Source organism: Sarcophilus harrisii, chromosome 3 (assembly GCF_902635505.1).
Source record: "Sarcophilus harrisii chromosome 3, mSarHar1.11, whole genome shotgun sequence".
Taxonomy (NCBI): domain Eukaryota; kingdom Metazoa; phylum Chordata; class Mammalia; order Dasyuromorphia; family Dasyuridae; genus Sarcophilus; species Sarcophilus harrisii.
Genome location: NC_045428.1, coordinates 56,809,827 through 56,822,907, shown reverse-complemented (window position 1 = coordinate 56,822,907; position 13,081 = coordinate 56,809,827). Strand labels below are relative to the sequence as shown.

At 34.4% G+C, this 13,081-nt stretch overlaps 1 protein-coding gene across 11 annotated transcripts in view; it reads right to left on the bottom strand.

Annotated features, from left to right (window-relative positions):
- The window catches only part of DOCK10 (dedicator of cytokinesis 10), a 335,847-nt gene that overhangs the window by 117,541 nt on the left and 205,225 nt on the right, over window positions 1-13,081 (bottom strand). For all 11 annotated transcript variants that reach the window (XM_031957956.1, XM_031957958.1, XM_031957952.1 and 8 more), the window contains exons 8-11: window positions 6,576-6,759; window positions 5,027-5,112; window positions 4,493-4,576; window positions 4,193-4,348 (exon numbers count right to left, since the gene is read on the bottom strand). In XM_031957956.1, the coding sequence (XP_031813816.1) occupies window positions 4,193-4,348; window positions 4,493-4,576; window positions 5,027-5,112; window positions 6,576-6,759 (510 nt within the window). The remainder of the gene's footprint in view (window positions 1-4,192; window positions 4,349-4,492; window positions 4,577-5,026; window positions 5,113-6,575; window positions 6,760-13,081) is intronic.

The following is a 13,081-nucleotide window of genomic DNA, read 5'->3' as shown; positions in this document are numbered from 1 at the left end:
ATGTATATCTTCTTAAGCCCTGATAATAACCTGTTGTACAGGAACTATTATTATCTCGATTTTAGGTTTGATTAAATTAAAGAAAAACTAAATGACTTGACCATGGTAACATGGCTAGTTAAGGTCTAAGGCAGGATTCAAACTAATTCAGATAAAAATTTGGTATATCACTAAGAAATAGAAAGATGTAGGGTAGATATAAACAGGATGTGGTCTATTACCAACAAGAGTTTCTATGCAGAAAATATCATGAATGATAGAATCATAAAAATGTGTGACAAAAAGGAGGGGTCGGCCAGTCACGGAGTGAAAATGGGGGAAAATGTGTGTATAGACTATGTGCTTTTTCAGTATTCAAGTCAAGAAATACCTAGTACTGAGGAGAGAATTTGGCAATAGTTGACTAATATGGAACACTATTAGTAATAATTTGACTCCAAATTCAGACATATGTGAGTGTGTGTGTGTGTGTGTGTTGTTGTTCAGTAGTTTTTAGTTGCATCTGGCTATTCTTAACCCCATTTGTGATTTTCTTGGCAAAGATAGTGGAGTGGGTTTTCCATTTCCGTCTCTAGCTCATTTTACAGATGTGGAAACTGAGGCAAACAGGATAAGTGACTTGCCTAGGAGTACCTCACTGCTAAGTATCTGAAATCATATTTGAATTCAGGAAGTCTTTCTAATTCTAGGCCTAACATTCTATCTATAACACTATCCCACTATCTTGTATATCCCTTGTGCACTCTCTGTCTCTGTCTTTATCTGCCTGTCTGTCTCTCCTCTCATCTCTCTCTCTTCTCTGTGTGTGTCTCTGTCTCTCTCTGTCTGAATCTGTCTGTCCGTCTGTCTCTCTCCCTCTTTTTTCTCTCTTCTTCCCCTCTCTCTGTCTCTGTCTTTATCTCTATCTCCATTTTTGTCTCTATCACCTATATTTCTATATTGCCTCTATCTTTATTTGCATCTCATCCATCTATCTGTACCAAGATCTCATTCTGTATCTCTTATTTTTAAACATACAAGACTAGCTCAAGATAAAATTTCATACAGCACCAAAGTAATCTCATTTAAGAAACAGCATGGATTAAGGATATAGTCACTAATATAGGAAACAATGTGAGCAATAACCAAGACAGAAATTCACATAAATGCAATGACAAGGAAGGAAGAGCAAAGATTGCTTAATGCTTTCATCTCACATAATTGTTGCCTTTTGAATTTTATTTACATTTACCTAAATGGAAAAAAAGTATTTGACTTTGGGAACCTGGCAGAAATTAAATCTCTTATGGTGAAGCAGTTTATTCAATTTGTTCCCTCTTTTCTTCTCAAAAGACAAATATTTCTCCCTCAGCATTAGTCTAAATGTGTCTTTCAAAAATTCTTTATCAATAATGAGATGTCCTTGGAACATTCTTGGTCTTAGACACAATTTGCAATATGTATTTGCTTCTCCCACCTTCTCTTAAATCAGCCAATGAAAATTTAAACATAGTTCAAATGCAAATCAAGAAATAATGGAAATTTTATATTTCACCAGCATTCCTTCTTTATTAAGGGATCTGTGCTTAATTGCAAAAACCATGATATGAAGTCATCATTTTATAATCTAACAAACTACATACTATAACCTTATTTTTCCATTTATTTTTTATGTTTACTTGAAAAAAAATTTTGAATCCCAAATTTTCTCCTCTCCTACCATCCTTCTCCCACTCATTGGGAATGCAAGCATTATATTATTATCTATGTAAAATTATGCAAAAAATACTTCCATATTTCCATGTTGGGGAAAAAAACAAGAAAAAGCAAGAAACATAATGGAAGTAAAAAAGTATGCTCAATCTGCACTCAGATTTCATCAATTATCTCTCTGGAGAGAGATATAGTATTTGGAAGTGGGACAGCATTTTTCAAAACGAGTCCTTAGAAATTGTCTTGGATTATTGTCTTGATTAAATTAGCAAGTCTTTCACAATTAATCATCATTACAATATTACTGTTAGTATGTAAAATATTCTCTTGGTTCTGCTCATTTCTCTTTGGATCAGTTTGTATATGTCTTTCCAGTTTTTTCTGAAACTATCCTGCACATCATATTTATAATATAATACAATAATATTCCATCACAATTATATACCACAACTTGTTCAGCTATTTCCCTATTGATAGGTCATACTGTAGTCTTGCTAAGGGATGACTGAACAAATTATGACAGATGAAGTAATGAAATACTATTATGTCATGAGAAATAATGAAAGGAGTTGTTTTTGAAAATCCTGGGAAGATCTATATGAATTGATGGAGAGTGGAGTAAATAAAATCAGGAAAACAATATGTACAATAATATTAACACAACAATGACAAAGACAAAACAGCTTTGAAAGTTCTAAGAATGGGGCAGCTAGTTGGTGCAGTAGATAGAATACCAGCCCTGAAGTCAGGAGTACCTGAGTTCAAATCTTTATTCAGATACTTAACACTTCCTAACTGTGTGACCTGGGCAAGTCACTTAACCCCAATTGCCTCAGCAAAAAAAAAAAAAAGTTTTAAGAATTCTGATGAATGTAATGAATAAATATTATGCTAGAAAACCAGTGATATAGCATATTCTCCATCTCTTGAAAAAGAGATGATGATTTCAAGGTAGAGAATGAGGTATGGCCAAAGTAGGAATTGGTTTTGCTTAGCTATATAGACTTATTTCAAACATTTTGCTTTTCTATCTTTTTTTTAAATGGGGGTCAGGAAGATGGGAGAAAGAGAAAAATAGATTTTCGTTAATTGAAAAAAATCAAATCCAAGAGATTCTTCAAGGAACTCTTTTTTTTTTCCTGAGGCAATTGGGATCCTGACTTGCCCAGGATCACACAGTTAGGAAGTGTTAAGTGTCTGAGACCAAATTTGAACTCAGGTCCTCCTGACTGGTGCTCTTTCCACTGCACCACCTAGCTGCCCCTAAAGAACTCTTTAGAACTTAGGGATCGAAAGCAAAAATAGTCCATCAGTATAGATAGTTCAATTCATTCTTTAAAAACAATTATATGATTAAAATATGTTCTATGATTAAAAGAAACTGATTTTTTTTTAAGCTTGGAAGTATGGGAGAGAAGAAAATAGCTATTATATAGGAGTTTTACTTAGACTAGCAAATTATCTGTTATTTAATCAGTGTCAATTGTAGACTATCAATTATGGTCTCACAACAAGATCTAAGCGTTTTTTTTAAGGCCCCCTCTAAACTTTCGGATAATCATATAGCTAGTAAGGGTCAGAGATTGTACTTGAATCTAGCTCTTTTAGACTCTAAGCCTATAAATCTATTTATTATGTATTACAAAAATATATTAGAAATCAGAATCCATCCAGAAGGCTCATTAATGGGAAAATAATCAATCACTTATTTTTATAGCAATGCACAACTTTTAGAAAACGCCAGCATCAATTGGTATTCATTTCATGGAAGAAAACATATGTTTTCTTTCCCTTCCTAGTCATCCTTTTTTTCCCCAATATAACCCACAAAGTGGCCATTCCACACATACATACATATACACACATGTGCATGTGCAAACACGGTCACATTCATATTGTTGTTGTTCAGCCATTTAGTTGTGTATGATTCTTTGTGACCTCATGTACCACCTAATATCCCAGACAGACCCTACTATCTTTCCTTATCTCCCAAAGTCTGTCCAAGTTCCTGCTGCTTGTTTCCATGATGTTATCTAGACATCTCATCCTTGTCACCCCCTTTTTCTTTTATCTTCAATCTCTCTCTCTCTCTCTCTCTCTCTCTCTCTCTCTCTCTCTCTCTCACACACACACACACACACACACACTCATACACACCTCCATATGAAAATATAAATAAGAGAGTTGTATTCAGAGAGAGAGAGAGAGAGAGTCTGAATCTCATGTAAAGGATATGTGCCAAATAACTAATACCTTTTCCTTTGATGCATTATATTGAAGCAATAAGGGATATTTTTTCTGGCTAGAGATTATGTGTAGGGATTTTCTAGCTGTTATTTCACAACAATGGAAGTCTAGAAACTCAGGGTATTATTAAGAAGAAGCCATCATACTCAAAGGCAACAGGGCATTAGTTAATCATATGTAAATCTGGAATTAGGAAAACCAACTCAGGGTACTCTTGACACATCAATAGATGAAATAACCAATATCAACTTACATTAGTCAACGGATCATTTTCATTCTCAGTGACACATCCCTGAAGATTTAAATTGAGAGATTTACAAACAGTCATAAATCTCTTGGCTGCCTTTTCTTCAAATGGCCTGATCATGGATTCTGTTTCCAAAAGATCCTTTTTCTGAAGTTTTAAGGCCTTAACAAAAAAAAAAAAAAACAAAAAAAACCCAAGAATTTGAAAAATGAACTCACTTATCATCCACTTCTGTATTTTCAATCTAAATGATAATTTCTGAGTTTATCGATTGACATTTATTAAGTGCAATAAAGTCTAACTTACGTCTATGTCTGGATCCAAGGAGAACAGGTTTAACCTCTCCATGTTTCGTGACATTTTAACAGTTTCTTCTGTTTCTGTGAGGTACTTTGGAAAAAAACAAAACATTCATGAAGAGACATTCAGATAGCTGTGACCTTCACCTAAACCCTCCCTTTCCTCTTGGCCCCTCGCAAGAAGTCCTTACTGACATCCCTCCTTCCATTCATATCATGTCAAATTTTGGAAAACCTTTATGTTTCCATTTTTTAATTTGGACAGGTTCAACTGGTGACATGCACTTGGAGATACTGGAATATTTTGAGGGGAGGTTTTATATATAAATCTTACATTAAAGATTTTTGATCTTTTATAGAATCATAAAAAGTTGGATCTTGAAGGGACCTTGAAGACCATCTAGGTCAAACTACCCATTTTACAAATAGAGAAAGAAAAGTAAATCAAGTTCTTGAGGTCACATAGAGGAATAAACATGACTAAAAACTCTTTTTGGCAAAATTATTCACCCTTACTCATCCCATACCCTCAGATAATTACTTTTGCGAATTCTGGATGCAAGTTGTTCTCTGAAGAATCTGTTTCCTCTGATGTGCATTCACAAGTCATAGAATTTTCCAGAGAATCTTTAAAAGACACATCAGAAAACAAATCATTTTTAAAATTATTTATTTATTTCCCTAATTACATGTAAAAACAATTTTAATGTTTGAGTTTAATGTTGAGTTCAAATTCCTTTCCTCTCTCCCCATCCTTTCATTGAGAAGACAAACAATTTGATATAGGTTATACATGTGTAATCATGCAAAATATATTTCCATATTAGTCATACTGTAAAAGAAAATATAGATAAAATAACCTCTAAGTACCATAAAAATAAAGACATTAAAATAAATGTATGCTTCAATCTATATTCAGATAACACCAGTTATTCCTCTGGGGATGGATGACATTTTTCATCATAACTCCTTTAGAGATGTTTTAGGTCATTTTATTGATCATTGTAAGAGAATCTGGGACAGAGCCTTGGGGAGCACCCATTGGCAAAATCCGTACGATGAACAAGCAAAGAAGGTTAAGAAGTATCTGACCAGATAGGAGAGAATCAAGAAAGAGAATAAAAATTTAGAAGAAAAGTTGGAAAAATGTTTAACTAGGGGATTCATTTTCATTAAATATAATTTGGAATAATAATAGTTTTGTTCAGTTAAGACTGACTCTTTGTGATCTCATTTGGGATTTTCTTTGCAAAGATATTGGAATGGTTTGCCATTTGATTCTCCAGCTCATTTTACAGATGAGGAAACTGAGGCAAACAGGATTTGCCCAGGATCACACAGCTCATAACAGTCTGAAGCTGGATTTGAACTCAAGTTTTACTGATTCTAGGCCCAGAACGCTGGTCATTGCACTACCTATAAAAAAGAATAGCTAGCATTTATGTAATGCCTTGAAGTTGGGAAGGGCTTTTTGCAAACATCTAATTTAAACTTTATAACAAACTTAGAGTTAGATGCTATCAGTATCCCATTTTTACCAATAAGGACTTTGAGGCATTGAGAGGTTAAGCAACTTGTCTGACATCACCCAGCTAGTAAGAGTCTGAGTTCAGGTTTGTACTCAAGTTTTCTTGACTCGACAAACAATGCTCTAATTGCTGTCTTACTAGCCATATATGAACATTTACATTAGCAATGTTTTTTTTTTTTTAAAAATCAACCTGGGAAGTTCTACTACTTGATTCCAATGACATGCCACAAATGGGATGTATCTTCTGAGAAATGTCATGATATATTAGCTGGTTTCAGAAATAATGTTTGCAGTGCTCCTGATAGGTGACTTCCAAGACCTTCTATTGAAATGTTATCTTAAATTATTGTCAACCAGCTGGGGAAAAATACTCATTTGCAGCTACCACAATTATTGTCAATGAAAGATTTGGGGGATTATTTAGGAAATGGATACCTCTGGGTTGGATGGGGTAGAGGCAGAAAGCTATTTGAGCTGATGGCAGCTTAAATGCCCTGACTCCAAATAAGGAGTTTTTTTTTTTAGTATGAGAAGAAATGGTAGCCCATCTGTTTCTCACCCAGTCTGAGATCTGTGAGGTCCGCACTCTTCCTTTCCTGAAGGGGTCCCTCAGGATTTATTTGGAGGATTTTGTTGAGAGTGTGAATCCATTCATCCATATCCAGCTCTGTTTCAGCTGCCAGCACAAAATATGTCAGGTCATTCATTTTCAATTCAAAGGCGTATTTTCTTAGTCTGTTATTCTGTAGTATCAAAGAGAGAGAAAAATGTTTCAATAATTACTCTATGAAACATGAAACAAAGGAATCTCTAAGAGAGAAAAGAAAAAAAGAATTTATATGTGAGTTTTTCCACACAATGGCAGATAGCTAAGTAGCAGGATTATGAGACCCTTTCAATAGAAAAGTGTAGAGTAGTTATTATGCTCAATGACCTTCAATGTCCCAATTCTGAAAGATGTTCCATTGGGTACTACAGTATGAATCTATGATCATATCATCAGATGGTATATTCTTTCCACTCCAGTATTTAGCAGACACATTCATGGCTTTTGGTATTGTCCAAGATTATCACCTGTATCTTACTATAAATATATTGTTAGGGAACCATTTGATGCTTTAGTTCTTTTAATATTTCATAACAATCATTGCAGCCATTAGTTTGTCCTTCTTTATCCTTTATTCTGACTATTTGGATCAGCTCATTACTTTTTCCTTAAATATATATCATTGAGGATATCTTTTATGCTACTTCTCCCATGCTAGTCATATTGATTGTGTGTATTCCTTAATTCTCTCACTAATTCCTTTAGAATCATTGTTAAATGAATGGATGAGTGGATCAGATCTGATTACTCTATCTCACTTTCCACCCAGAATTACTGGAAGTACAGAGTTTTCTTAGACTACTGCTATCTGGAGGTCACAGACACTTGGTGATATGCTTTGCAGCATAGCTGGGGGTTCTATGAAATTTTAAATTTCAAATTTTTGGACTTCCAAGTTATATGATCTCTGGTTCCCAGATAATTTGCAAATTATGAATAGGAACAAATAACAATATTAATATCAATAATAACTACTGCTATTTAGGTAGCAACTTGAGATTTGTCAAGAGCACATAAATTATTTTCCATGCATTATCTTATTTGATTCTAACAACAACTCTGTGAGTTAGGTGCTATTATTATCTCCATTTTACAGATGAGGAAATTGCAAGGTGTCTGGTGATTTCCTCAATGTCATAGTTGGTAAATGCCTTTCTCAGGATTCAAATTCAGGTTTCTTAATTATAGAGCTTAGCTATACTAGGGCTTCTTAAACTTTTTCCACTTGTGACTCCTTTTCTCCTGAGAAATGTTTATGTGACCTGTCTATATTGGTATATAAAACAGGTATCCACATCAAACATTTACTGACAGTAAATCATAATTTTACTGCCCCCACATTCAGTTATAAGATCCCATGTGGGGTTTGAACTACAGTTTAAGAATATGGGTACTCTACCACCTCGCTAATATCAGAACTTACTGTCATTTAAGTTTATAGGAGGTGACACCTTTTCAGATTGGATATTTGACAGAGAAGTAGTACCTCTGTTAACAGAAGTCACTCTTCTCTTGAATATTTTACACTGCCATTTTTCTTTGCAGAGGTGATATAGTATAATTCATATGATCATAGATGTAGAGGTCTTCCAATTTAACCTTTTCCCTCCTCTTTATAGTTGAAAAAACTGAAGTCTAGAAAGGTTAAATATCTTGTCCAAGATTATGCAACTATTAATGGCAGAGGAGAGATTGAAATTCATATCATTGGAATCAAAATACAGTTCTTTTCAGCTATTCCAGGAAGGTAGTTGAATTTCCTATACTTCTAATAGGTAACTTTCTATGGTTGAAGAGACAAGGCAGAGTTATCAACTTCAAGAGCTTTAAAATGTGTGTAGTATTTCAGGAATCCAATTCTGCATTCATTCTTAAGTGACAAGGCTAGACAGAGTGATATGCTCTCCTTCAGTATGGCTGGGCAATTTACATTCATTTTTCCTTGGTGTCAGTGTAAAATGAAGAGCAGCTGAATTTAGAAATATTTAGATTTGGAGTTAGAGAATACTGGTTGGAGAACTTGGTCTTTTCCTGATTAGCTGTGTACCTTCAAGTCATTTACCTTATCTGTAAAATGGGTATAATTATATTCTGACTATTTACTTCATAGATTTATTATGAGAATCAAATAAGATTTTGTAGATATTAACATACCTTGACTAAGTCACTTATTGTATCTTTAAAGGAGACATAAACTGTATTTTGACTATTTACGTCACAGAATTACTATGAGACTCAAATAAAATTATATACGTGTATATATATATATATATACATGTATGAAATTTAAATATGTACTTTTAATGTATTTATCAAAAAATTTATATAAAATATTATTTGATCCTCAGAAACTTGTAAGTTAGTCAAAATATAATTATAACACTTTCGTGTTTATATACATGTATATATGTATACATACACATACACACATATGTAAAATATGTCACAATATACATGTGCACTCTTATTATAGTTAGTACTATACTCTATTATGAAAACCTTCTTTAAAATAAAGGAATTGAAGGGTATAATTTTTAGCAGATGAACTGAAAAGATAACTCCATGGAGTTCACTTCAAATCCATTCAGTTCAATTCCATTCAACAAACAAGTATTTATAGTCTACTATGATCCAGGCTTCCTGTTGTGGGCTGAAGATACAAAGAAAAAAATGAACCAGTGCTACCCTCAAGAGCTTATGTTTTACTAGAGGAAAATAATAAGTTGACAGATAAGTTAACAGAAATGTACATACAAAGTAGTTTGATGGGGGGGTGGGGAATCTTAAGACAAGAGGGAACAAAGAAAAGCTTCCCAGAAAGATCTCCCTCCAGCCAAACCTTGAAGGCAGTTTAGGATTTTAAAAGGGGGAAGGTAAAGAGGGAGCAACGTATCCGAGGAGGACAGTTTATATGATGGCATGTAGTTAGGATCAGAGATTATTAACTTTTTGTATCATTGCCTTTTTGGTTGGTCTGATGAAAGAAATAGACCTTTTCAGAATAATATTTCTAAGTGCATAAAATAAAAGACACAGGATTATAAGGGAAAGCATTGTTATTGATGTGTAATGAGTGAAAATTAAAAAAAAACCTCATAAATCCCTGGTTAAAAACCTCTGAGAAGATGGAAAATCCTGAAGTGGAAACAGAAAGTATTCCAATTTGACTGCAGCATATAAATGTGTGGGAAAAATTGATGTAGAATCAATCTGCCAAAATAGATTGGAACTAGACTGTCAAGAAATGTAAATGCCAAACAATAAAGATGATTGTTGATCAGCAGTCAGATGATTGGTTACTAAATATTAATTACTCTCCTCGTTGCTAAAAAACACACCCCACCTCTCAACCTTCAACAAAAAATGATGATAAACTAGTGATTATAATTTTTGGCATTTGGCAAAAAGTCACCAGGACTAGTGTTCTATCCACTATGCCATCTAGCTGACCCCAATATTATAACTTCTATGAGTAAGTTGGAACCAGAGATCTTGAACTAAAAAAAATATTTTTTCTGAATCTCTATGAACCTACTTGTTGGTGCTGTTGTTCAGTTGTGTCTGACATTTCATGACTCTATTTGAGGTTTTCTTGGCACAGAAACCATTTCCTTCTCCAGCTCTTTTGATTAGTGAGGAAACCGAGACAAACAGGGTTGACTGACTTTCCCAGAGTCACACAGCTAGTAAGTGTCGAAGGTAAGATTTGTACTCAGGAAGATGTGTCTTCTGGACTCTAAATCCTATATTCTATCCAATCTGGCTGCCCTATTCAATCTATTCCCTCTATGTCCCTTCCTTCCTTCCTTCCTTCCTTCCTTCCTTCCTTCCTTCCCTTCCTTCCTTCCTTCCTTCCATCCTTCCTTCCTTCCTTCCTACCTTCCTTCCTTCCTTCTTTTCTTCCTTCCTTCCTCTCTCTCTTTCTATGTCCACACACATGTATGTATATATGTAGACTACATACATGCACATATATGCCATATAACACATATCATACACATATGTGAATACATATATGTATGTGTGTACACATACATATGCATCTGTGTACGTTGTGGAAATTTATATAATCAGTCCTTTCATCCAAAGGTAGAAATATCAAATATTTCTTCAGACTTTTAAAAACTTAACATAAAACAGAATGTCTTTGTTTTCAATGAAGACTGAATAATGAATATTTTACTGAGTGAGAAGCCTTTAATAAGAAAAAAGGAAAATCATAGGTCAATTTCATTTCCATGACTCTTTCTTCAGAAGGGCAATGGTATTGAATTCTCTTGTACATGGTGTACATTAACAGGCTCACTCTGCGCTCAGTCTGTATAACTAACTTCTCTTCTTTCAAGTTATAAGGGTTTCCACAAATCTACTCTTGGTTCTATGTATCATGATACATAAACTGAAAAAGGAGGACCTTTTAGAAAGGCCAGCAAATTTTTCCCATCAAAAGCTGAGCCAAAATCTTTTGCATATTTTTCAAATGGAGGGAAACAGAGATCAATGTTGTGTTCTAGTTACATTCCAATGTAGTAAAATAAACCAAAAAAAGGGTTCTTTAAGTCAGTTAGGAAAATGAAAATTTCTTTTGCTTAAATACCTCTTTTGGCTGAGGAAAGGAGAGCCCATCATACCACAGATGCCTTTTTCTCCTTTAGCAGAGAAAACCACTTTTCCCTAGTCTTATGATGGGGTACATTGAGAGCCTACCTTTCTAAAACAGGCTAAGCAAAGTGAAAGGTGGCCAGCATTCATTTTTCTCATGAGAAAAAGATAACACTTCAGCTAAAGACTCCATCTAAAATGCAGTAAATACAACTGATGAGCAGCAGAGATATAATAGTCATGGAAGACCACTGGAAATACAATACCCAGCAGCACACTCTGATGATACAGTGTCCAGCAGGAATTAGGCTCCCCACAGTTGGAAGACTAGCCATGTACTATTCAAAAAAGGGGCTACCCTTCCATGTGGATGCACTGGTGACCTGTACAGACTAAGCATATGCAGTTAACACATAAACTTAAGGAGTACACATTTCCTACATGTGTGTTCTCTGAATGTGGGACCTAGATGTATATGTTTTGAATGGGTATGCTCATAGGTCTCCTAAATATATGTGCCTTCACATGTATTCTCTGGTTATATACAGTCCCTATTTGTGGGCTCCCATGAATGATTACTGTTTATGTTTGCTATTCCCATGATTTTATACATATATATGTAATTTGTGGGACAATTTGTACTAAGCTTATGAGAAAATTGATACTTTTGTTACTATTCTGCCTCATTAAATGCCTTTGTTTTGAATTAATTGTTCAAAATAATTACTTTGACTGATAAGTAAAACATGTTGATGGAGGTTCATGAGCTATAATTTTGAGTATATGTGAATTCTCACAGTACTCTCAAACTGGATCACCCTTTCTCAGAAGTCCATGTCCACAGAGAGGACTCTATGTTCTACAAATAATAATGTTAAAAGAATAAGATGGGAATGAGAATTGAAGACATTTGCAGTTGTTATGGGGAGAACAACCTCTTGCAGAAAGTGTGATTTAAGTGAAGTCTTGAAGGAAGACAGAAATTAAGTAGGGGAGAGTACAGACAGTAAGTCTGGGAGGATGGGAGTAGTTTCATATTAGAGAAGTCTGATAGGGGAGCACGTGGGGAGAAAGACAATGAGTTTATTTTTGGACATGTTGAGTTTGAGCTATCTCTGGCTAGGTCTTGAAGGAAATTAAAAGCATGGATTAGAAGAGTGGCAAAGTCTTCTAAGGATGGGAAAATATCCTGAATAATAATCAGATTGTCTAGGAAGAGGGACTATATTGCTGTCTGATGAAACATGAAAAAATGACAAGGTGGGGCAGGAGAACTTTATATAGCAACTTGAATTATACTGGGGAGTTGATATTTGACTTGATAGGCAAAAGGAGCCAAAGGTTGTGTCAGAGACTGGGACTTGAAAAGCAAGGCTTTTGTGAAACAATGTCCAGGAAGTCCTTTCTAACACACACTTTGTCATTGCTATGATTTGTCAAATATATTTCTCAATAATCATATTCAAAAGGTAAGAGATGGGAAATAGAGAGACAATAGGAGGCAATTACAGTTTTAAATTTGAGGTGCTAAAAAACCTGAATCAGAGCAGTTGCTATAGAAACAAACAGAAAGGAACTAATACAAATGACATTATAGAGAAAGAATTGGCTGAAATTAGTGATTGAATTGATATGGAAAGTGGAAGGAGGTAAAATTACAGCTAAATTTTAGTTTTCAAGTCTCAGAGACCAAGAAAATAACAGCAACATTAATGTGAGGAAAAGGAGTAGATGTACTAGTCTGGATGAGAGGTGTGAGTAAAGGGCTATACAAAAAAAAATTATCCAATTCTTTTGCTTTATAGTACATGGAGCACTCTGGTTTTATTTAAAAACTATAGCCATGAATCTCCACT